Source organism: Perca fluviatilis, chromosome 22 (assembly GCF_010015445.1).
Source record: "Perca fluviatilis chromosome 22, GENO_Pfluv_1.0, whole genome shotgun sequence".
Lineage (NCBI taxonomy): Eukaryota > Metazoa > Chordata > Actinopteri > Perciformes > Percidae > Perca > Perca fluviatilis.
The window spans coordinates 8,740,857-8,763,733 of record NC_053133.1 but is presented as its reverse complement, the minus strand read 5'-3'; the positions used below and the strand labels follow the sequence as shown (position 1 = coordinate 8,763,733).

The 22,877-nt window shown below is 38.9% G+C and overlaps 3 protein-coding genes across 6 annotated transcripts; all 3 read right to left on the bottom strand.

Annotated features, from left to right (window-relative positions):
• Window positions 1–357: 357 nt before the first annotated feature.
• mcur1 (mitochondrial calcium uniporter regulator 1) lies at window positions 358–7,090 on the bottom strand. 2 transcript variants are annotated; one of them, XM_039790549.1, is made up of 10 exons: window positions 6,899–7,087; window positions 6,714–6,799; window positions 5,205–5,318; window positions 5,005–5,108; window positions 2,630–2,731; window positions 2,194–2,235; window positions 1,974–2,045; window positions 1,736–1,789; window positions 1,475–1,589; window positions 358–1,164 (listed from the first exon to the last, which is right to left on the bottom strand). In XM_039790549.1, the coding sequence occupies exons 1-10, from the start codon at window positions 6,958–6,960 to the stop codon at window positions 1,109–1,111; spliced, it is 807 nt and encodes a 268-aa protein (XP_039646483.1). In that variant the 5' UTR covers window positions 6,961–7,087; the 3' UTR covers window positions 358–1,108. The 2 variants fall into 2 exon arrangements, with proteins under 2 accessions (XP_039646483.1, XP_039646481.1); XM_039790547.1 differs by having other exon boundaries at window positions 6,714–7,090.
• An 890-nt stretch (window positions 7,091–7,980) lies between these two features.
• Window positions 7,981–12,814, bottom strand: LOC120551930 (regulator of G protein signaling 9 binding protein). The gene is made up of 3 exons (XM_039789529.1): window positions 12,302–12,814; window positions 10,131–10,437; window positions 7,981–9,018 (listed from the first exon to the last, which is right to left on the bottom strand). The coding sequence occupies exons 1-3, from the start codon at window positions 12,395–12,397 to the stop codon at window positions 8,642–8,644; spliced, it is 780 nt and encodes a 259-aa protein (XP_039645463.1). The 5' UTR covers window positions 12,398–12,814; the 3' UTR covers window positions 7,981–8,641.
• Window positions 12,815–13,277: 463 nt separating this feature from the next.
• On the bottom strand, window positions 13,278–22,645 carry zgc:56231 (uncharacterized protein LOC406257 homolog). 3 transcript variants are annotated; one of them, XM_039790972.1, is made up of 18 exons: window positions 22,366–22,644; window positions 22,053–22,148; window positions 20,888–21,007; window positions 19,700–19,838; window positions 19,424–19,608; window positions 19,217–19,307; window positions 18,820–18,996; window positions 18,557–18,668; window positions 18,420–18,482; window positions 17,933–18,079; window positions 17,576–17,741; window positions 17,305–17,487; window positions 15,086–15,225; window positions 14,668–14,833; window positions 14,311–14,425; window positions 14,077–14,144; window positions 13,858–13,977; window positions 13,278–13,682 (listed from the first exon to the last, which is right to left on the bottom strand). In XM_039790972.1, exons 1-18 carry the CDS (start codon window positions 22,483–22,485, stop codon window positions 13,467–13,469), a joined length of 2,424 nt encoding a protein of 807 aa, XP_039646906.1. In that variant the 5' UTR covers window positions 22,486–22,644; the 3' UTR covers window positions 13,278–13,466. The 3 variants fall into 3 exon arrangements, with proteins under 3 accessions (XP_039646906.1, XP_039646907.1, XP_039646908.1); XM_039790974.1 differs by having other exon boundaries at window positions 13,569–13,682; window positions 13,842–13,977; window positions 22,366–22,645; XM_039790973.1 differs by lacking the exon at window positions 22,053–22,148.
• Window positions 22,646–22,877: the final 232 nt, after the last annotated feature.

Below are 22,877 nucleotides of genomic sequence, written 5' to 3'. Positions count from 1 at the left end.
CATTTTTCAAAATAAAAGCCAGGTTACGTTGACAATTGCCTTATCAGCTGTTTATTTTCGTGCCATCATTTACCTCAAGAGCTATGCTCAAGAGTCAAGACAACTCATATTTCTCTATTCACTCCTTACATCATTCAAAAAAATATTACTATCGCTATTTTAACTTACTCACATTTCCAGCTCACTGAGTAGCAATACACATAAGTAACTAATAATGTTACTTTATATTTTGAAACAGAAAATCAGCATGTTTATGTAAGACTTACTGTATAATGTAGAGCAGAGTAATGGCCAGTTTCCAACAACAGTACCATCAAATATATCCCTACACAAAATTAGCAATAAAAAGAGACTTCATTTGTTGGGCACAAAGTTTACATTTATTGACAATTCATTTTATTCAAATAGCATAAGTAAATCAATCATGTTACAAAAAAGCTGAGACCACAAAGCAGAAAGATAGATACAAGTTGAATATCTGTGATAATATAGCAAAGTGGTTAAGAGTCCCAATGACCCCTCCTTCCTCTGATCTTCTCTCCACAGCTTGATATGTACATATACACAATAAATACACAACATTTTTGAAAAGTTTAACTTCAGTTTTAAGCAGCACTATCTGAATAAGAAGTCGGTATTTATAGCAACTGTCTGAACAACATTTTCTGAATGGCCGTGTGGTAAATAATCTATGAGTCAAAATTTCATTATTTCGGGGTGCCCTGGTAGTTCACCTGGTTGAGCATGCGCCCCGTGTACCAAGGCTAAGTTTGATTCCGACCTGCGGCCCTTTGCCGCATGTTGTCCCCCCTTTTTTCTTCCCTCTTTCCGGTCTACAGCTGTCCTAGCAATTAAAAGGCAAAAAAGCCCCAAAATAATCTTTAAAAACTTTCATTACTTCAAAAACATCTGCCAGTGATCTGTTGGCACAGCCTTTCTTCCATAACTCCTACTTCTGAGGAGAGGATAAGATCACACCAAGGAATGCAAACTTTCAGACATGAAAGAGATTTGGTCTCAGGCTGTTGTTTCGAGATTGAGAGCATGCATTAAAATTTCAAGTGTCACCGGAGGTTATATGAAAATCATAACTACAGTATGGTCCTGCTTACATCCAAATACGATAGAAACCCAAGACCACAGTGAGACAGGTGAACACTGAACCTGAAAGATTAAAAAAATAAAAGCATAGGTTAATCATAAGTCTGCATGTTTCAGTAAGTCCTTTACTTTATTTTTATACTGCCAAATGTTTGATAACTACTTTTGAACAGGTGGAAATTCTGGTTCCTTGCAATTTAAGTTTAGACTGTCAAATTTAGCAGTGAAGTGTATTGAATGCATTTTAAATGAATAGTGCTTTTCATTTTTGAATTGCAAAAGTTGTACCCATAACAACCCATTTTAAAACAGTTGCTATTATGGCTAAAATTGCTGATTCTACATACTGTAATAACAATGCACAATGTCCTACCTGCAAGGTATTTTATAGTATCCAGTTTATGAGCCTCTAACATGGTTTTCAAACCAGCCAGTTCCGTGTCTATTTTCATGTAGGTCTGAGTTAAATGACGATCTTGCTCTGCAGTCTGTAAAAAAGGCAATTAGACACAGGCATCATAATGAATCATTGTATCGTCGTCTGACCTGACTGTGTGCTAGATTACCGTGAACTACAAATTAGATGTGATAGGATAGGAAACACGTACTGTAGGTGTACAGCACATATACAAACCATTTCCATAATCTCAGCTCGTGTTTCTAGAAGCATCTTCTCATGCTGTACTTTCTGAAAATGATAATAATGTTTTATTTAGAAAAGAAATACAATAAGTGGGATTAAGGATCTGTTAACAATAAAGTCATTATTTGCAATTATCTACCGTATATGTACAGGTGAAGATGACAAAAGACTAAATAAAAGCGCAGTCAACAGATCTCCAAACACGTATATAATGTTCTCAAACACCTACCAGTGCTTTTGCGCGACTTTTCTCCAAATGCATGTCCATAACAGTGTCTGAGCGCACTTTATTCATGACATCCTGCAAGGATACACAAAGGAAAGTCACAACAAAACATAAAATAAAAACATCTTGGATGAAAAGAAAGATGATGAAATGCTTCTAAATAAACTTCTACCATAAAACTTGGACATAAAAGGGATTTGAGTTAATTAGAATGACCGCTTACAGCCAGCTGGACCTTGAGCTGCAATAACTGGATCTCGAGTTTCTGGAGAAATGTTAAAACATTGACAAAGTTGAGTCATTTGAAATCAAAATCAGAACAGACATGAACATACTTCACAGTACACATGTTCCTCCTAAACCTGGCGTTTAAACATAAAGCAAGAACATCATACAGTCTTCCACTCCTATATAAGCTGGTGTGACAGATGTTTAAATTTGTATTAGTTGTGCATTTTGTTTTTAATTCAGATAATTGATTGACCATCCAATTGTCAAATTTAAATATATTCTATCTTCTTACTCTATCATCTAGTCAGTTTCTGCAGATGGATGTGAATTCATGGACCATGGCGATCAACACAACAACCAAGGGCACAGATGCAATGCAACAATTACTTTTGGGAAACCGCTTAAGTCTGCTGTTAAAACACACTTACCTCACTTTCTGCCAGTAAAGTAGAGAACTCACTCTTCTCCAGGATTACCATGTCCTTCTTTACAGCCACTATTTGAGACATCACACGCTGCAACATGATCTCCTGCCAAAATCACACAAATAATGCAAACATTAACAAGAATACCATAGTAATGCAAAGTAAATGAATCATCTGGACACAAAAAGGAAGGTAGTAACCCCTTTAAAGATATGGAAAAGGAGAAGAACCAGAAATCCAAAATCAGGATGGGTGCCACTTTGAAATCCTGACAGTGCAGGTACTGTATATTATATATATTTCTTTCTACAGTTTTTGATCCTACACAGCGGCAACTAAGAATTTATAGTGAGTACAAAGAGAGTTTTTTAACTAATAAGACATAAAAGTAAAATAAATCTGATTCTTGATTGATCTCATTGGCCTCGCCTGTCTACATTGCACACTCAATCTCAACACTGTCTTATCTCTTTTCTATAGTGGTGGGCAGATCGATCCAAATGTCGATAATATCGATACCAATGTTGGTATTGATATTGATCAATACCAGTGTAATGAGATCGATACTTTAGTTTCTGTTTCTCTCCAGTATGCACCGCTGTGGTTTCATCAAAGAGGCGAACCTGGCTGTCTGTGTCTTTGCCGCTGCTTTCAAGTGCCACCTGTCACAGCGCAGATGTTGTACCGTCACGTGACTCAGCGGCGCCAGGCAAGCAAGCAGCCAGGCCCCGGTGGCGGCCAGTACCACACACACACAAGCAGGACAGAGACGGAGCAGAAGAACGGCTGAGAGGAAGAGGAGCGCTGTGTGGCTCTATTTTCAGGCCGAAAATGAAACAACGGCAAGCTGTATAATTTGTAAAAAGGCTGTACGATACAGTGGTAACACAACTAATTTATACAAGCATATGAAAATTCTGTCCTGGGTTTTAACTTATTAATAATCCAAAGGGAAAACAAAATCACAAAACCACTTAAAGGTCATGGAAATTCATTCGGATTTAGCAATTTGATGATGCATCCACCTTAAAGGACAAATCTGGCGCAAAATGAACCTAGGGGTTAATAACACATGTGTCGAGTCGACCGTTCTCTGGGATATGTTTTCATGCTAATCGAATGTGACAAGTTTTAGCGCAAACCGCGAATTAGCTTATAAAGCTAGTCGTCGGTGCACGGGTAAAGTAAAAAGAAATCGCTATTTCTACACCACTCAAGGCTCAAAATAGCACCACACTTCCATGGTAGCATAATGAGGGTCCCTACATGTATACCGAAGCATTGAGAACTTTGTAAGTGTACAGACCACATACAGAAGAGATGTGGTGTAATGTTTCCCATGAATCCAGAATCCTCAGACATTCCTGTTACTGGGACTAGAAATTCCCAAATTATATGACATCATATTAATATATATTAATGATCATATTATTATTTTTTTTTTTATCATTCTAATTCCCTGCTATGGTTATGCCCACAAAACATTTACAGTTTTCCAGGACGTAAGTGGTGGGCTTTTGATATAAAAAATACAGACAATATATTTCCATGTAATGATATGGATGATAAACTACATATCCAGGTGATACTTATTGTTTTTATATCAATGAATGTTAAAACAAAAGTTTTAAAGAACAAGTAAAAAAAAGAAGGAAATACTGAATCTCTATGCTGGTGTTTCTACTATTTTGGACTTTGACATAACTAAGCATATATTCATCTACTAAGTTAACCATGTTAGTGAACTGAACGAACTCCAGGCGAACTCTCTGCTCCACACCTCAGGTGCTGCGAGCAAATCACTCCGCCCAAGTAGCAGAATTAGCAGTGCTTCGCCTTCTGAGAATATAGTTCCCAGTTTGTATATGGTTAGAAGACGGCTGTGTGGGCGCCCAGATAGCTCAGTTGGTAGAGCGGGCGCCCATATATAGAGGTTTACTCCTCGACGCAGCGGGCCCGCGTTCGACTCCGACCTGCCGCCCTTTGCTGCATGTCATTCCCCCTTCTCTCTCCCATTTCATGTCTTCAGCTGTCCTGTCAATTAAAGGCCTAAAAACGCCCAAAAAATAATCTTCAAAAAAAAAGAAGATGGCTGTGTCTCATGTGACCTTGTTTTTTGTACACGCTGTGACTATACAAATCACAACATGTAAATAGGAAAATGTTGGCGTTATTTTGTCACTTATTGGGAGCAGTAGGCTAGATGGAGCCGGTTACCTCCAGGATCTGTGCTAAGCTAGGCTAGCTGTGGGGGCGTCAGACAGAGTTACGAAACGCACGGATATACGGTGAATTAGCTTATCAGGTGAATTAAGTCTCAATAAGTCGTCGTGTTCCTTTTATATCTACAACAAGGAAACCTCTTCCTACTGTCTCACCTGCAGCACTTTGGTTACCATGTCATTATAGATGACATCCATGTTAGACTTTGTCATCCTCACCAGAACTTTAACCATCACCTCAGCTTGCCGCGTTGGGAAGCCTGTTTAGGAAAATCAACAGCTTGTTATTAACAAAGCAGAGTTATTATATACTGTATAACGGTGACATTTTTTTTACGTAACAAAAAAAGCCAAACCATTTTCCTCAAAGAGTCGTACCACCGCGTGGGTATCAAAAAACAGCCTCCCGCCTTCGGACTTTGGTACGTCTGGGTTCAAATACTGGAAGGCGTTGATGGAAGTACTCAGCTCTGAAATCAATGATAAGAAGATGGGAGGGGTAATCCAAGACATTAAGCATTATCTGGACACTGGAATTGTAGAGATATTACTTTTCCCTTCCTTGGAAATATGCAGGTCACTGCATATTTTATCACTACACGTGCTTCTGTATCTTTGTAACTTCTGTCTTAAAGCTTTTTAACAAAGCAAAGTAAGTGGCATTTTCACTACATTTTCTATTAGCAATGACATGAATATGAAGGTGTTTTTAGGTGTGTCTTCATTACACAACATGTATGCACATATTAATGACTCCAAGTAAAAATGGAATGTAAATGTATATTTGTAAATAATGTGTATAACATTTCTGCTTTTTTACTTAAAAAAAATCCTTATCAAATATCATATTATAGCCTATCTGTAGTGTACATACATCATATAGCATTCCTATATGGATTATACATTTGCTTAAAATTGGCAATGTTCTTTTATAAATTTATGGAGGAATATATTTATAATCACTTATATGCATGTGTATAGCCCATACTTCATATTTAGTGTTTTATATTAGAAAAATTATAAATGAAAACATTTATTAGAGATACTGTACAATGTTTCGGTCAGGCATACAAAAATTGAAGCTCATAGTAATAGTTTCAAGCAAAGGTATTTGTTTACTAATGTGTGAAATAATTCATAGGTGTGTAAGTGCACAGTTGTTTTATGTTGTATATTTTATATTGTGTTGTTTTCTGTGCTGCTATTGTTTCCATTATACATCCCATGTCACTTATTTTACTCCTGCAACAAATGAAGTCCGAACATGATCAATCAAAGGGCTTTTAACTTGTCTTATTAAAGTCTCTGAGCAATTCAAAGGGGACAAACACGATCTAGAGAACTGATCACATTACCAAGATCATATTCAATACAACAACAACCAGGGTAAGTGGTGGGTAAGGACAGGTTCAACCAAATTTACAAATGTCAACCAAAGATAGCTAATTGATAAAGCATTTATATTTATTAATACAAGACAAAAAAAAATTAAAAGGCCATGTGCCGTATATTATGTAAATGCAGTGTGGATGTGGGTAAAGGTTTCATTAAAAAAAGGCACTAAATCCATGTCAAATTGTCATTAGGGGCTGAGCCCCCCTAAAGGTCTGATCCTAGAATCGCCCCTGCTGAGGCCAGTGCGGTGACATTGTCTGATGAGCTTAGAATGAAAAGTGTCGCGTGGGGGATTCTGAAGGGCACGTAGCTGTCCACACAACAAAAAAGTACCTTTAATTTGCGTCGCTTATGTACAGGGACACTGCATTTAAATACAAACTGCTCATACGCAGGTTTAAAGTACAGTTTCTGACGTTTAGCTAGGTGCCATATTTACGCTATTTAGACCGTAAAGGCAGATACATTACCTCTTGCGGACATGAGTGTCACTGCAGAAAGATGCCTGAACTTCAGTCCAGCTCGTCTCCCTCTCCATAGGAGCTTGTCAAAGTTCCTAAAAGGTGGAGTGATGATACATCGGACACACGGTGATTTGTTGACAGCTGTCAAAACAAAACTGCTGACTCTGTCTGGATTAAAAGAAAGGTCATACCACTTTTCTGGGTGCTTAACACCAAAACGTTTGAGTTGCGAGTGACACTGTTTAAGCACCATTGTTGTCAAAGCTTGTGTTCCGCCGCCCCAGGCCCAGCAGCAGGGATGTACTTCCGTCTGTGAAAATCTGCATTGCAACTTTTCCCCAGTTATTGGTTATTGTCGCCCTACCATCAAGACATTCCATACATCCGGTCACACACTTCAAAATAAAGCTCCATTGTATGTATTACATTAGGATCAGATCATAACAGTAGAGCAGTGTTTCTCAAATGGGGGTACGTGTACCCCTAGGGGTACTTTGGAGGACTGCAGGGGGTACGTGAGATATTTAACAGAATGTTTAATATTTACAAAGCTGTTGTCCAGAACATTGTTCCTCTTTATGTAGAATTTCTTTTTTTTCCTGTTTTTGATACTATTTTGACCTATTCTTGCCTTACTTCCTTGCTTCTTTCTACCATCTTTTTCCAAGTTTTTGTCTTTTTTACAGTTTTTGTCTCTTTTTCTCATTAGCATTTAAATGTTGTTTTTAATCACAAGGCTGTTGTTTAGTAAATGTATCGCTGACATCACTGTACTGTTTCTGTTTATATACACCTTTTGTCTACCGAAAATGATTAGCTACTTGGCTTAAAGAAACAATTCAAAAGGGGTATTGAAAAAAGTTTGAGAACCACTGCAGTAGACTGTAGCCTATGCATCAGATATAACATTGGCTGGGACACATCAAACTCTTTTCAAACAGTTTAAAAAAAATGTTATTTACTGTAAATGGATTTTTTAGTTGTTGCTTTTTTACTGTAAAGTTTTCAATCATAACTTAACTTTTTAACTACAATTTGTATAATATAATACAAGAACAGTCTTGAGTCTTCAATAAAATGTGATATCGCAAAATGTATAATTATTTATTTAAATGTGTTTGTCAACTCAGCATAATACGTTTTGGTTGTTAATAATAAGGCATAATAAGTTTTGACCTACAGTTATACAGTAACTGACAAGACAGATAAGCCTTACAGACTTTTATAGATTATATAATTGTATTTACCTCTTTGAAAGTATGAAAACAAACAAGGCAGTACAAAGGGTAGTTTAATGCCATCTGAATTCTAAACATTTCATGATGATTTGCATACAATGATTGGGTGCTTCACCAAAGTGTTAATCAATAAGAATGAATGGAAAACAACACAACACAGAGTCATATCAAAGTTGATACTTTTATAATGCATAACTACAAATTGTCAGTGCTCTATAGCACAGATTATATACACAATAAATAACACTAAATCCCAAAAAGCTTCAAGGAATAAAATGTGACAAGTGTAAGGGAATGAGAATTTACTGTAACAAAGGGAAGTATGAGCTCTATCTTTTGTCGATGTAAAAATCAACCTGTTCTAGATCGTAATAATTATTTTACTTTACACCAGTTGACATTTTTAAGCCATTAACTGGCAACCATGTATTCGTATTACTTTGTTCAACAAAGATAGTTTGAAGTGTATGGCATCTTTGGATTTACTGCAATAAATGGCAAACTGGTTTGCACCCAGATTTATTTCAGTGCATTTTAGACAAAGTATCTTATGCACTAGATCATTTAGATGCTATTATAAAATTTGTATTCTTTTTTTTTAAATTCCTTTTGGAACAAGTATGCAAAGAGTCAGTGTTACTGAGCATTGTCGAAGTTTTACAGAAAAAAAACAAGTTGATTGTATTAAGGTTTTGCTCATGTGAAAAAGATTATACAAACAGATAAAGTGGCTGCAACCAAAACAACAGCAAACAGCAATAAGAGCACATGGATGTTACTGCGCTGGCACGGAGGCTGGTGTCCAGGCTGCTCCTCATCCACTGAGAGCAGAGCCAGGGAGGCGCTGTCGCTGCTGCTGAGCGCCTCTGCGTGCTGGGGCCCATGGGACTCCACCATCCAGCGCATCACGTTCACTTTCATCTCCATGTCATCGATCATGCGGTCCATTTGGCTGATCTCCTGCTCCATGGTGCTGCGCTCCTGGCTCTCCAGCCCAGCAGGGAGGGTTGGGTTTGGAGCTATGTTCAGGTCTGGCAGACTGAGTGCTCGGGCTGCTACCTCACTGCCTCCCCCTGCATTACCACAATCAAAATTGGAGAAAAAAAATACTACCAGTCAAACATGATTTAACTGGTTCCAAGGGTGTAGCTTTGGTTTGAGAAAACAGGGGGTCTGGGGTTCCTCTGCCAGAAAAATCTTTTCGATTTGAATCCTATATTTTGCATTTCTACATACAATTGTAGGGACTATGGTGATACAAAATCCAGGAAATAATTAAGTTGATTATGATGAAATTATGCCAGTAGGCTACTAAACTATATATAAGAAAAGGCTGTCTTACTTTCTTTTTGCTTAAAATAGGGTCCAATCTCCAAGACTGAAAATAATCAAAATGATATCAAACTAATTTGAAAGTGGGGAGGGGACACAAATAGCAGCCTAATACAAACATAGCCCAATAAATCATAACCTCAGGAAGGTTGTAATCAGGGTGCAAAATTAACTTTTTTGTCAAACGGCTAGTGAATGTTCAGCCACGCAGATTGCTATTGTTCTTTTGGCCAGTGAGTTAATCAAATCTACCAGCCACATGTATATTTTACCAGCATTTGGCTGATGGATGGTCATTTTGTACCCTGGTTATAATGTTCTAACCGTTTGTATTATTTTCTGTTATTTATATCAATGAGGGTAGTCTAAATAACAGAGACACCTCTCTGTATAACGCAGTTCAACAACACCATGAAGTACATCATTTTAGAAATTCAAGAAAAGACATCACAGTACTATTCACACCTTAATAATCTCTGAAAAGCAGTGGTGGAAGAAATATTCACTTAAAAGTACCAGTACCACACTGTAAAAAAATACTTTTACAAGTAATGTAGTGGAGGAGTAGAAAAGTGGCATGAAAAGAAAAGACTCAAGTAGAGTACAAGTATACCTTTAAATTTGTGCTTAATACTTAAGTAAATGTACTTAGTTACATCCCACCACTGCTACACTAAGGAGTGTTATTTTGTTGATGACATTAATATTTGTTGTATATCTTCCAAAGTTTTCATATTGGACACCCAGGTCCAATTTCGTTTTTACATTATTCATCTGATGTGCTTTCCTTGACTAATCCGCCTCCTGAAATACTATTTGCATACACAATCAGAAGTGCAGGGCTGTAATGTACCTTGTAGGCCAGTTTGCACGAGGGCATCGGTGTTGGCCAGAGAGAAGATGTCACTGATGTTGAAAACTTTGCACATGTCCACGTGGAGGAGCTCTAGGCTGGAGGAGAAGGCCACCCACAGGAGCTCCATCTCCTTCCGCTGCCCCTCGGGCAGGCTCTTGTTCCGGAGATGTGAGGTCAGGTGATTACAGATGGACACAGACAACTTTAGGGCCTTTTCTCGTGTTTGCCGCAACTCATCCCGCAGCTGCAAGCTGTCCGTGCAACCACCGACACACGAGGCCAAGTGCCGGTAACATGCCACCACCTGTATGGGGAAAAAGAAATACCCCAAATGTAAATGTGCGATTTGATCTGCAGTTTGGGGGAAATTAAGAGAACCTGAAGCTGTGTGCTGCCAACCAACATGCCTCTGTAGCTGCTTGAAATGAATACTGTATGTGTTTCAGTGTCCTTTTGGAAAACATTAACACTATACAATAATTAAACTATTGAATATTTTCTCCTAAAATGTTGCCCAAAATTATGCAAAAGCCTTTTTTCCCCCCAAAGTTAGTATGGTAGTATAACCGGGAGAACAGTTATGCGTGACGTAATTTTGGGTGAGACTACATTATATACTAATAAAGCTATTACATATTTTTTTTGTTTCTCTCTTCGGTGTTGCTTTGTAGACGGTGCCTGCGCTAAACACTGTCTGATCCACAGGCTTTGAAAGCTAGAATCTACATTTCTCCTGCAACTCAAAGGATGGGACAGCATGATCCAATTTGTTTGGTATTACACGCCCCTGCTGTGCACATACACATACAGCAGACCACTTGTTATAAATAGATATCGTGCACCTCTCAATTCAATTTCAATTCAATTTTCCAATTATATTTATAGTATCAAATCATAACAACAGTTATCTCAAGACACTTTACAGATAGAGGTCTAGACCACACTCTATAATATCAGTCCTCTGAAGAACTGCCCTCTGGTGAACACATTAACATTGTAAGTTTCAAATATGTCCATAAGACCAGTGTATTACTAGGTAGATGGGTAGGTTACCGAGGAGGAAGTGGGTAGGCCTATACTCCTATATATTCCAATAGCTTTTTGGCTGATAGATGTGTATACTGTAAACCACCAGAAAGACAGGTGGGTATACCCTGTATACCCTCCACTACACCACTGCCAACAGGGTATTTCATTAATAGGCATTAGCTTAGCCCTGGAGGATTAGCAGGAGTGGTTTCAATGAAAAATATTACAATTAATCCCATTATCATTGATCTATTCCTAGATAAGCCAAAGCAACCTTGTGCAGTCAGAGCGTGGACAGATGAGAGGGAACACAACAATGATAACCACGAAGTATGTTATATTTGATTTGTATACTGTATGTATTAGTTGGAAGTTTACTTTTCCATGCAGTATGATTTATACTAAAATGATACTGTGTGCTTGTTATAAGTGCAAGCTATCTTAGTATTAAAAAAACTGCATAGCAAGAAAATATTAAGTATGAAGCAAAATGTGATTGTAGACCAAATACTTTTTTCTCACTGTGCAAAAAAAATATATAAATTAACATGCCGTCAACAGCAAAACTATTATAGTGAATTATAGTTTTAACAACTACATGCATGTCAATAACAGACAAATTGCCAGGCATGGCCATTATCTTACACAGATACTAGGTGCAGTGGACCAAGAAATTTTTTTCAGAGTGCTTTTTTAGCCACAGGGGAGAAAAACAAGATGCTTTGATATTCTGTGTATGTTTAGTCTGTGAAATATTAACACGAGTTAAAAAAGAAGACAATAGTGAAGATGGAATTATTGATGATGCGAAACACATTTAACTTTTTATATATTTTTACACTCAATATATAAAATATTGCAATATTGAACTGCCATTTTCTAGAAAAAGAAAACAGTCACAAATATTGGCTTATAAAATCAGATTTGTTTAAAATTACTTTTTCAACCTCAGCCATTTTCAGACATGTTAGATGGCAACCTGCACCTGCTTATCCAATTGTAAAAATTAGCAACAGACTGAAACTACATTAATAAATTAAACAATACAGTAGAACTACACCCAACTATTCATGCCCTAAACAGTATAGCATTTAAAAAAAAATTTAAAAAAATAAACTGTAAAACATGGAGCAGCTTACCTTTATCAAAGAATCCACCTGAGCCTTTCCATCAACCAAAACCTTGTCTGTGCCTACTGTGCAATCGTCGCCTACTTTGTTATTTACAAGTGGCATGAGGATGGCTTGTCCAGAGTCTCAGACTCTGCCACAGCAGGTAGGTTTGGCCCAGCTGTCCTTCACTTCTCCGGCTGCCCCTGCTCCTCTTCTTACCCTGGAAGATGCTTCATTCAATGGCTGAGACGGACTCTGTCCCAAAGCTGCATGATGCACTGATTCCACTCCAATGACTAAATTACTAGTGCTAAAAATGCTTTGGAGGCTAAAAAAAATGTCCCACAAAGAGCCAGAAGTGGGAGCCAAAGTAATGAGGGGGGAAAAAAGTAATAAACTGATGTAACCGTTAAGCAAGGTGCTAATCCTGCGATTGACCCCTTTGCACTGATGCAGGCCAAGTCGAACAGCTAATCTTATTAAGCATCACTGAGAGCAGAGAGATAGAAGAGCAGCTGGATGTCTCCACCACAACGGCCCTTTCACTAACTGAGACGAGGCTGCGCTCGGTTACCTCCAGCACGCCACACACTGATACATCTTATTCACTCAACTGTATAGGTTACATAACAAATTCATTAGCATGGTGGACATATAACATGTTTAAGATTGTGTTTTACAGAAAATTTAAAACTGTTGAGCAAATAGTGACTCACTCAATGAATCATACAATTTCTTTATGCTATCAGGGTCTTTTGTTGTAGACTTTCCCTCAGGTTCTATGTATTCAAAGCATAAATTCCCTGGCGTGACATTTCTATAGCAGTGCATGTGTGCATGTATAACACCGTTTCTATGAGAAAACAGGACAATGAAACCATATACAGTACGTGTATGCATGTGGCCATGAAATGACATCATACATTGACGCTTAGAATTTAAGTCATACAAAAATTTTAAGAATTTATATGTCTAGGATTAAGATAAATGACTTCACGCCTAGAAGGTTTGAGCGATCTCATTTTATTAAAACACATACAACATAAAAATGCCATCTTAAAAAACCCACTCCACCTGAATAAAATAAGGTGTCACGCTTGCAGATTCCTTTCCAGGCATCCTGAAACGACCCATGCTAAGTTTTTAAAAACCAAAAAGGAATCTCCCTCCTTTTCTCCAGATGCTGGGCTTGTCAGTGATGTACAGCCCGAACGGTTTTCCTGAGCGTTCGGCCAGTTGAATTCTTCCGTGGAGAAGTCACAGCCTCCCTGATGTTGGCAAGCAGGCCTCGCTTGGTTTTGAGCTTCACAGGGGACTTCTGGGAAAGCTTGGCAAGTTCTCCCTTAAGGGAGTCAAGCTCCCTGTCCTTTTCAACATTCTGCTGTATGATGTCATCCATAGATTTGTTCTTGATGGAGAAACAAATAAATAAATAATAGAACATTCAAAAGGACAAACAATTTCCATCCTGGTGAAGTCATCATGTTGGTCTGGATCCAGTCAAAAGTTAAAGTTCTAGTCTTAAAACCATTTTAAGAATGATTTGCCAAACTTTGTATATTCCTACCTTGAAATCATCTCACCTGATCATCACAGCGTCTCTGCAAAACCTCCAGATCAGCCGATTTCTCCAGGAAGCCAGCACTGATCTTCTGAAGTGTTTCACTAACCTCCATCAGCCTTTTCTCTAGGGACAGAACCAACTAAACCAAACATTAAAAGTTAAGCTGAGTAAGTGATCGCATAACTAGACTGGGCAGACGTTTAATCGAGATACCTCATTTAAATGTTGTCCTTGTTACCTGTTGTTTATCCTCACATATCCTCTCTAAGCCACATTTTTCTTTGTAAAGCCGTTCGCATCGATCGTCTGTGGGGTGAAAATGAGAAATTAATTAGAAGATAAAACAAAACCATAAATAAATACAGAGAAGGAAATAAGCTGAAGCAATGAGTCTCTTAGAGTCTGGGAATGTACTTCTTTTGAACCACTGATTTAAAACAAAGAGGTCTATATTCATAAAAAGTATGCCAACCTGCTGCTTCTGTCGCGTTAGTCTGGCACGACTGGTCCACTGTTGGATGTGCACAGACGCTTCCTTTCACACTGGACGTTAAGGTCTCCAACTCTGACACTTTACGTTTCAGGGCCTACACAGTCGGTGAGAGACAAATGTCAAGTTTCAATGACTACGCAAAAGAAAATCAGATTACTTTGTTTGGTGACATAACACAGGACAATAGCAGATTACCGTTAAGCCAATTCCACTACAATTCAATAACTGAATGAAGCTATTGGGATTTGAACAGTGTACAATTGCATTACAGTTATTGTTAACAAAACCTATTAAACTAATTTTTCTGACCCGTTAACAGCTGATTACATGACATACCTCCACTTTCTCCTGTTCAGCGATGAACTCGTCAAGTGGTACATAGTCATCTTCCAGATTGTTCATAGCACTCTGGTAGGCGTGCTCTTTGAAAGCATCCTTGTACATTTCAAAAGTGTTCTCCAACTTTACTTGGTAGCTCTCCTTCAGCTCTTCTACCTGTCGACTTAACATTCAGAGCAAACCTTATTCACCAAGTTTGGTTTCATTTTGATGTTAACAAGGGTTGACTGGGAAGTTGTTGCTGATCCTGCCCCTGACGATGAATGGATGGATGGATGGATAAGAGGGTTATGAATTTAGTCGTATCAATGCGGTGAACAAATTGAAATCACAAAAAATCAAAGCTGTAGGCATACAATACCAGAGATCTGCATTAATAGCCTTCTCTTGCAGAGAATAAATAAAAATAACCTACGTGCGGAGTTCTTCACTCTCCATGAGCTGCTGTAACATGGCATCTCCCATTTCCTTCCGAATCTCCATTTCCTGAACTAGGTGTCTTCTTCGCTCAGCCAGGAATTTTGTTCGCAGACTCTCAATCATATTTACGAGCTCCTAGGAAAGATAAAGTACATTTACTGAAAATAACTCTAATCCATATTATGCATCTTATGAGTGAAGGTTAAGAATTCCCCAACTGCCGTATTTGACAACTCTAAATAAATGTTAGTCTACTCTGTGAGGCTGTATTTGTAACTAAACACCAACAGGTTCAATGACATGCTGATATTTAGCAGGTTATATTGCATTCATCATCTTAGTTTAGGGTGTTAGCTGGCTATTTTATTGCTAATTAGCACTTAAAGTAAAGCTGACAGTTTTGCAGGCATTTGGTCATAAATCAAAATACTGGACAAATTGAAATTTTGACCTGATGACAGAGCTGTATGAAAAGTTAATGGATCATCAAAGTTATTACAGTCATAATGAAGGGGATCTTGAATAAGTGTACCAAATGGCAATCTCCGTTAGTTTAGATCAACCAGAGTACATTGGCAGGATAAGCCAGACGAGCCGTCAAAATCCCTTCACTAAGGGAAACAAGAGCAACCTCCAAACTAGCAAGCTAACATTACACGCTGAAAATGGTAAGTTTTGACAAAGATTTTAATAATGAAATAAGGCAGGCCTGCTTGGTTCTTTCGGTGAATAATTGTAAAGATTTACAAAGACTATGTTTACAGTATTTACTATCTAACATTACGTTTGGGACCGATTGGTGTGAACGAAGTACACTTGGTGATACACTGGTAACCGCAAATTATGTAAACCGTGTATACAACTAATTTAATTAGCTCATGTTACTGTATTGTGTGAACAGTTAACTTAATTTAATATTTTTTGGCATTTTCTTTTGTGGGGTGCAAATGTTCCAGCTGAACAAGTTCCTTCCAGAGACTATTTAGCAGAGACGGCGTCCCTGCAACCAAGCAAGATTATTGGGTTTGGTGCTATCAAACGATTAAAATATTTAATTGCGATTAATCGCATTAATGTCAGTTAACTTGAAATTAATCGCATATTTTTTATCAATTCTAAATCCCTTGATTTCTTTTTGTCACATTATTTTTTCTCATTTTAATGCTCTTATCAACATGGAACTGTGGATCGGCTTGCTTTGTGCTTTTGTCGCCTGGCTTTGACGAGGGGGGGTGGAGAATTCGCATCAGCTGTGTGCTTGGCCATCAAGTGGTATTTCAGACTGGACATGCTGCAGCGATAGATCAGTTCACAACGACAAAACACACAGATCACCTTTGGTCTTGTCAATGGAACCATTTGGCAACTTTTTTAACGTAAACTTTCCATTCAGAATCTTTTTGGCATCCATTTCGGCGTCTCGCGTTCGCCATCCACGCAAAGCGTAACGTTAGCCTAATACTCTTTGGCCGGCTCGCAAGCCCAAACAAGTGTGTGCGGCGTGCCTGTTTAGTTTCCGGTCTAGCTAGATCTGGTGTGGTGTTGTAGTTTTTCCTAACTTTACTAGTTGTTGCAACAGCATGTGAAAAAAAAAAAAAAAAAACGCCGCTGTTAAAATGGGTTTTCGTTAACGCCGTTAATAACGCGTTTAACTGACAGCACTAGCTTAAAGAAATGCAAACAACCCAGAGCACCTTCTCCTCCTATCCCAGAATATATTTGTGGTGTAGCCAGACCTTCCTCCACAGCGCTGTGGAGACAGGTCTGGCAATGCGCGACTACAGAGTTAGACATCTCACTCAAAACCACAAGCATCAACCTCATGGTGGCACTACAGGAACGGTCTAGGATTCATCCCCTGGGCACCATGACTGTCCTTTACGGCAATCGATTAAAAATAGTTGTTGAGACATTTCACTAATGAAAACCTAATGGTGCCACTTGAGGACAGTGTCAGGGGATCACTAAAGTCAATAGGATTCATCCTCTGTGGACAATGAAGGTCTGCTCAAACCTTTGATAAATAGTTGATGTTATGTCAGTCTGGAGCAAAGTGGTAGAAAGACCAACCTTGTCACACCCAATACCATGCTGAAGGAACGGCTGACTAACCTGTCATAGATAGCAGTTGGGGTATAGCCCCCCAAGTAAATTACATGGTACCGATAAATCTATGAAACAATGTTTGAATGGGACATGGAGTAGTAATTGTACATTCTGTGGCAGCACAGACATGTCCGCCTCGTCTTCCTCATCATCCAGCTGCTCCTCCTCAGACAGGTAGCTCTCCAAGGCCTGGCTGTCAACCACCCCATTCCTCACCAAAGGCTTGCCATCGTGGCCGACCAAACAAGGAGCCAGAGCTTCCAGAGGCTTGTCTGGAATAACCTGCACCACCTACAGACAGCGCAGGTGAGATTAGTGGGGGTCGGAGATCCAGCTCATTGTACCACTTCCTCTCACACCGTTATGTACTCGGTCTAACCTGTTTGGCAACAGCAGAGAATTTCATAACGTGGAGAGTCTCGTCGTAGGTGGAAGCGCACTGGTTAATGTTGACGATCATCGACGCACTTCCTTTGCCGCAGAAAACATTCTGGAAGAGCTTGGTGAGCTTACTCTCTCTGAAAGGAATGTAGCTGCTCTTCATTCTGATTAACACAGAAAAAAAGAACAGAGAAAAAAAAAAAAAAAAAAAAAAAAAACTTTAACAATGCAAAGCCAGTTAGAGGGTTTCAGCAAAAACATCTAAATCATCAAGGGTCAATGCTGCCTTGCTTTACTTGTCAAACAAATACTTGCAGCTGGTGAAAAAAGCAGACACGTTTAGAACCAACTGTACCTGTCTGTCTGATTGTTGCGAAGGGCAGTGATGCACTTCCCCAAAGTGAGCAGAGAGTTGTTTATGTTCGCCGCCTCCTTCAGCCTCTCCCCGAATGTCTTGGTTTTGTTGCATCTTTCGGAGCCAGCCAGGTCACACAGAGAAAACCTGAGAAACATAAAATCAATCAAGTTATTTATATTTAATATAAATCATAGCTTATATCATGCTGCTGGAGCTACAGAGCTGCCAAATTAAGTATAAACAACTTTAAAAATTGTCCCATAACTCCTAAGCTAAAGGCTCTGAATGTGTTTTCAGTCACGTCTTGTGTTTATTCACTCCTCTAGGGGTGGCATTTAAAAAAAATAAAAAATAAAAAATTTAAATTGTCCGCTTTCTTGTTCAGTTGTTAGTTACTGTAAGCCCTAATGATTAGCCATTACATCAGGATACAAAACACAAAAACATTGTTTCAATAGTAATGATGTCACTGCCCGATACTTACTCCGAGATCCTTTTAACTGTACTGCCATCAATCTTCAGTAACTTCATGGTAAATATGCTGTGGCTGTAAGGAAAGCTGGTTTGAGTTTTGAAAACAAAATGACACAGAGTAAAGATAGGGTGAAATGAAAGGTTTGCCTTCTGCTAGACGACTGGTTCATCTTTGTGGCTGCAGCACTTCGGTTTCTGTTTCCGAACTGTAGTAGTTTGGAGGCTTCGCCCATGGTCTGGATATTAATCCACCTCAGATCTGAAATCATTTAAAAATAAATAAATAAAAAAAACAAAAAAAAAACACACACATTGTTCTTGGATTCAGTTTTAAGCCTTGCACAACATAAAAGACTTTTGCTGGTATTCTCGACCAACTTAAGAACACAGGATAAAAGGCACGCTCACACCTTTAACATAAGCGTTTCCAGCACCATCGTCACACACTCGAAGAGCAGCGCGTTTCTTGGACTTTGAGCACAGGGAAGGCTGAAGCAGATCATATACAAGCTCATTGTAGATTTCAAAGAATGCCACCCATAATGTAAACTGGCTGCTGTCTGCTTCTGTTAGGTTGCTTGCCGACACTAAAAAGGAGGAGATAGAGAGGCCAACAAAGGTCAAAGAGTGAAACAGGAAGAATTAGTATCAAACAGTGTTGGTCATTCTTGTCTGAAATCTTTGCATTTGACATTTGCATGACACATTGAGTTCCTACTGGGAAAACTTCAAGCTTAATTTTTTTTTTATTTTTATATGCAAGACAATATACTGTATGTTTCAGTGTGTAGAATAAGTGAAGGCTACCGGTTTGATCGTAGAACAAAGAGGATGAGAGAATGGTGGCGGAACAGGAAGGGGACTCTAAACCACCACTGGCTCGGAGAGGATCACACGCCTAGATGGGAGCAAATTAATATGCATGTTATGGCATTATCTGCAGAGAGCATTATGGCTTTATTCATTTAAAATTATTAGCAACGCCTGGAGAAACGTCTCATCTCTCTCTCTCACTTCTTTGACTGAAGCAAAAATGGCAGCTTTAGCACTTCTCTCCTGCTTGACTTGGTCAGGATCCAGATGTTGTGCATCATTTCTGTGGTAGGGTTTCAGGTCCATCCCCTCATACACATGGCTTCCAATGTAGTGAAAGGTGGCGTCCAGCACTCGAGGGAGTATTCCCGGCTCTTTTGGAGTTCCTAAAACATTGTACAACATACTCAGGCTGGCAGAAGAACTTACAAAGGACCTCCGACGGTAACGCTTATGTTGTTGTGTTTCAGTCTTTACCTTGGATTGTGTGGGTTTTCCCAGCATTGGTTACACCATAGCTGAATATTAGTGCATTCTTCCCTTCTAAGAAGTCACACATTTGGCTTTTGACAGTGTCCTCAAACAGCTCTGACTGTGTCATCTCTGGTCCAAAAATCTAAAAGCCAAAAGAAAGCTGGTTGGGTGGAAATGAATGCGAGTGCCCGTCTGTCTGAAATGGCATGATTCTCATCCAGAATAGTTTAGGAATAAATGTATTGAGGACGTCTACCTAAAGGATTATTAGGAACACCTGTTAAAATTTCTCATTAATGCAATTATCTAATCAACCAATCACATGACAGCTGCTTCAATACATTTAGGGGTGTGGTCCAGGTCTAGACCTCCTGAACTCCAAACTGAATGCCAGAATGGGAAAGAAAGGTGATCTAAGCAACTTTGAGCGTGGCATGGTTGTTGGTGCCAGATGGGCTGGTCTGAGTATTTCCCAATCTGCTCAGTTACTGGGATTTTAACGCACAACCATTTCTAGGGTTTACAAAGAATGGTCTGAAAATGGAAAAACATCCAGTATGCTGCAGTCCTCTGGGCGAAAATGCCTCGTTGATGCTAGAGGTCAGAGGAGAATGGGCAGACTGATTCAAGTTGATAGAAGATCAACTTTGAAATAACCACTCGTTACAACCGAGGTATGCAGCAAAGCATTTGTGAAGCCATAACACGAACAACCTTGAGGCAGATGGGCTACACCAGCAGAAGACCCCACCGGGTACCACTCATCTCCACTAAAAATAGGAAAGTGAGGCTACAATTTGCACAAGCTCACCAAAATTGGACAATTGAAGACTGGAAAAATGTTGGCTGCTCTGATGTGTCTTGATTTATGTTGAGACATTCAGATGGTAGAGTCAGAATGTGGCGTAAACCGAATGAGAACATGGATCCGTCATGCCTTGTTATCACTGGCCAGGCTGGTGGTGGTGGTGGGGGTGTAATGGTGTGGAGGATGCTATCCTATCAATATGGGCCAACATTTCTAAAGAATGCTTCCAGCACCTTGTTGAATCAATGCCACGAAGAATTAAGGCAGTTCTGAAGGAGAAAGGGGGTCAAACACGGTACTAGTAGGGTGTTCCTAATAATCCTTTGGGTCAGTATGTTTAGGCAGATAAGATAGAAACAGTACATTTTCAAAACGTTGCAGACCTGTGAGAAGGAGAATTTGTGAAGAGACATGCCGACGCCCTTCTCACTGCTCTTCATGGTGGCAGAACCCTTTGGTGCATTTAGTGTCACCGTCTGGCTGTTTTCAATCACTATACAATCCTGAGGGAAATGAATACAAATAGAATTCAAATCATCAACATCAAAATAATGGCTTGTGTGTCATGGGTCATAAGGTGCATTTGGCCATATGCAGAGGACAACAGCTCAGTTTCTGTACGACTTTTATTTTCCTCAACAAACAAAAAAAAAATAAAAAAATCATAGGACAAATATGGCAGTTTTGAAAAACGTGGATCTTTATAATTATTAATGATTCAACATTATCGCTCTAGAGAACATATTGTCACTAGCCTACAGCAGGTCCCATCTTCACATCATTTTTAAAAAGCAGAACGTAAAATGTGTTATATAAACTTAGCCTATAACAATTTAAATGAAGACAGGGAGATATATGGGGAGTATATTACATTTAAGTCAAAGCCAGGGTCCAAAGATATTATAAATAAATGCTGGGTGAGGGTCTTGCATTTTTGTTTTTACAAAATTAAATAGAATATTAAAATGATTTGTGTACAGTTCTTTACCTCAGTGGAAATCCAATTCACAATATAATTAAACTGAAACACTTGCACAAATAAATGAGGCTAGAGCAGGACCCCTTAACTTAAGAGACAGAGCAGGGACCCCCTATTACTAATCAAATTAAGTTGCATATTAAACTGGGCCTACAAGTAACACGTAGGGCAGCCTCAAAGTCTTTACACATACGCTTTTGCATAAAATACTAAGCTATTAAAATAATTATTTGCATGATTTTATAAATCACCTTTTAATGTTAAACATAGGCCTACATGTGGCACAGATAACTGTATATCTATGGATGACTATCTTAGTGACTACAGTCCCTTACCTATAGGCAAATAAGCCTATCATCAGTGGGGATTTATATTTGCTAATAATATGTTGGAATTATGTTGCTTTTTATTTTATTAAAAAGGCCTCCCTGCAGTGACTCCGATGACCGCCTAGGGGGTCACGGACCCCCTGTTAACATGCTCCATGTAGCATTGTGGACGGGTTCCCTTTTGGATTATAAAACCACTGGTCACATTGATTCTTATTATACTTGTATTATATATTGTACCTGATCCTCGTTGTCAGCGAGCTCCCCTTTAGAGAAGGGCCTGACTCGGAGGTAAACTCTCATAGTCTGCTGCTCAGCACCGCCTGGCACTACAGACTACAGACACAGAAGACAATCACCACAACAGGAACTCGGTGCACAGCTCAACTTTAGGCTTCATTTCAAATGATATGGCCAAGAAATCTGAACAAGCATTACTAAAAAAAATTAAAAAAAAAAAACGACTTAATAATTGAAAGAGAATCTGAACTTTATTACTGTTTGACGAAAACAAAAAGGGGGAAGAAAAAAAACAAACAAAAAAAAACATTACCTGCCGGGATGAAGTGCTGACAGGAGTATTACAAGTGATGTCCATGTCAACATACTGCATATCGACGCTATTTTCATAGCTGAAATTAACTGTACTCATCTCGAGGCAAGACCCCTCCATCACGTCATGTATTAATTCCCTAAATGTACTGAACAAAGCCCCTGACTCTTTGGAAGACAATTCACAGAAAATGTTGGCCTTAAAAACCGACTTATTTCACCTACAGTACATGCGGGTCTGCTGACGTTCTTCCACTGAGAACAATGGGAGCGTGTTAATCAGTTTGAATTGAAAGCAGGTGTGAAGAGGAGCAAATCGCCACGGTGACGGTGACGGTGACCAACCAGCTTTGAGGACTCGAGCTTGACTGGTTTGAGTTCAACGATGATATATATCAGAGGATCAGTCTCTAAATATGTCAAAGTAATAAGGAATGAAATATGCTGGTGTATCTTCTAAGTAATTTTTTTTAAATTTTAATAATTGGTAAAAGAACATTGAAATATCAAGAC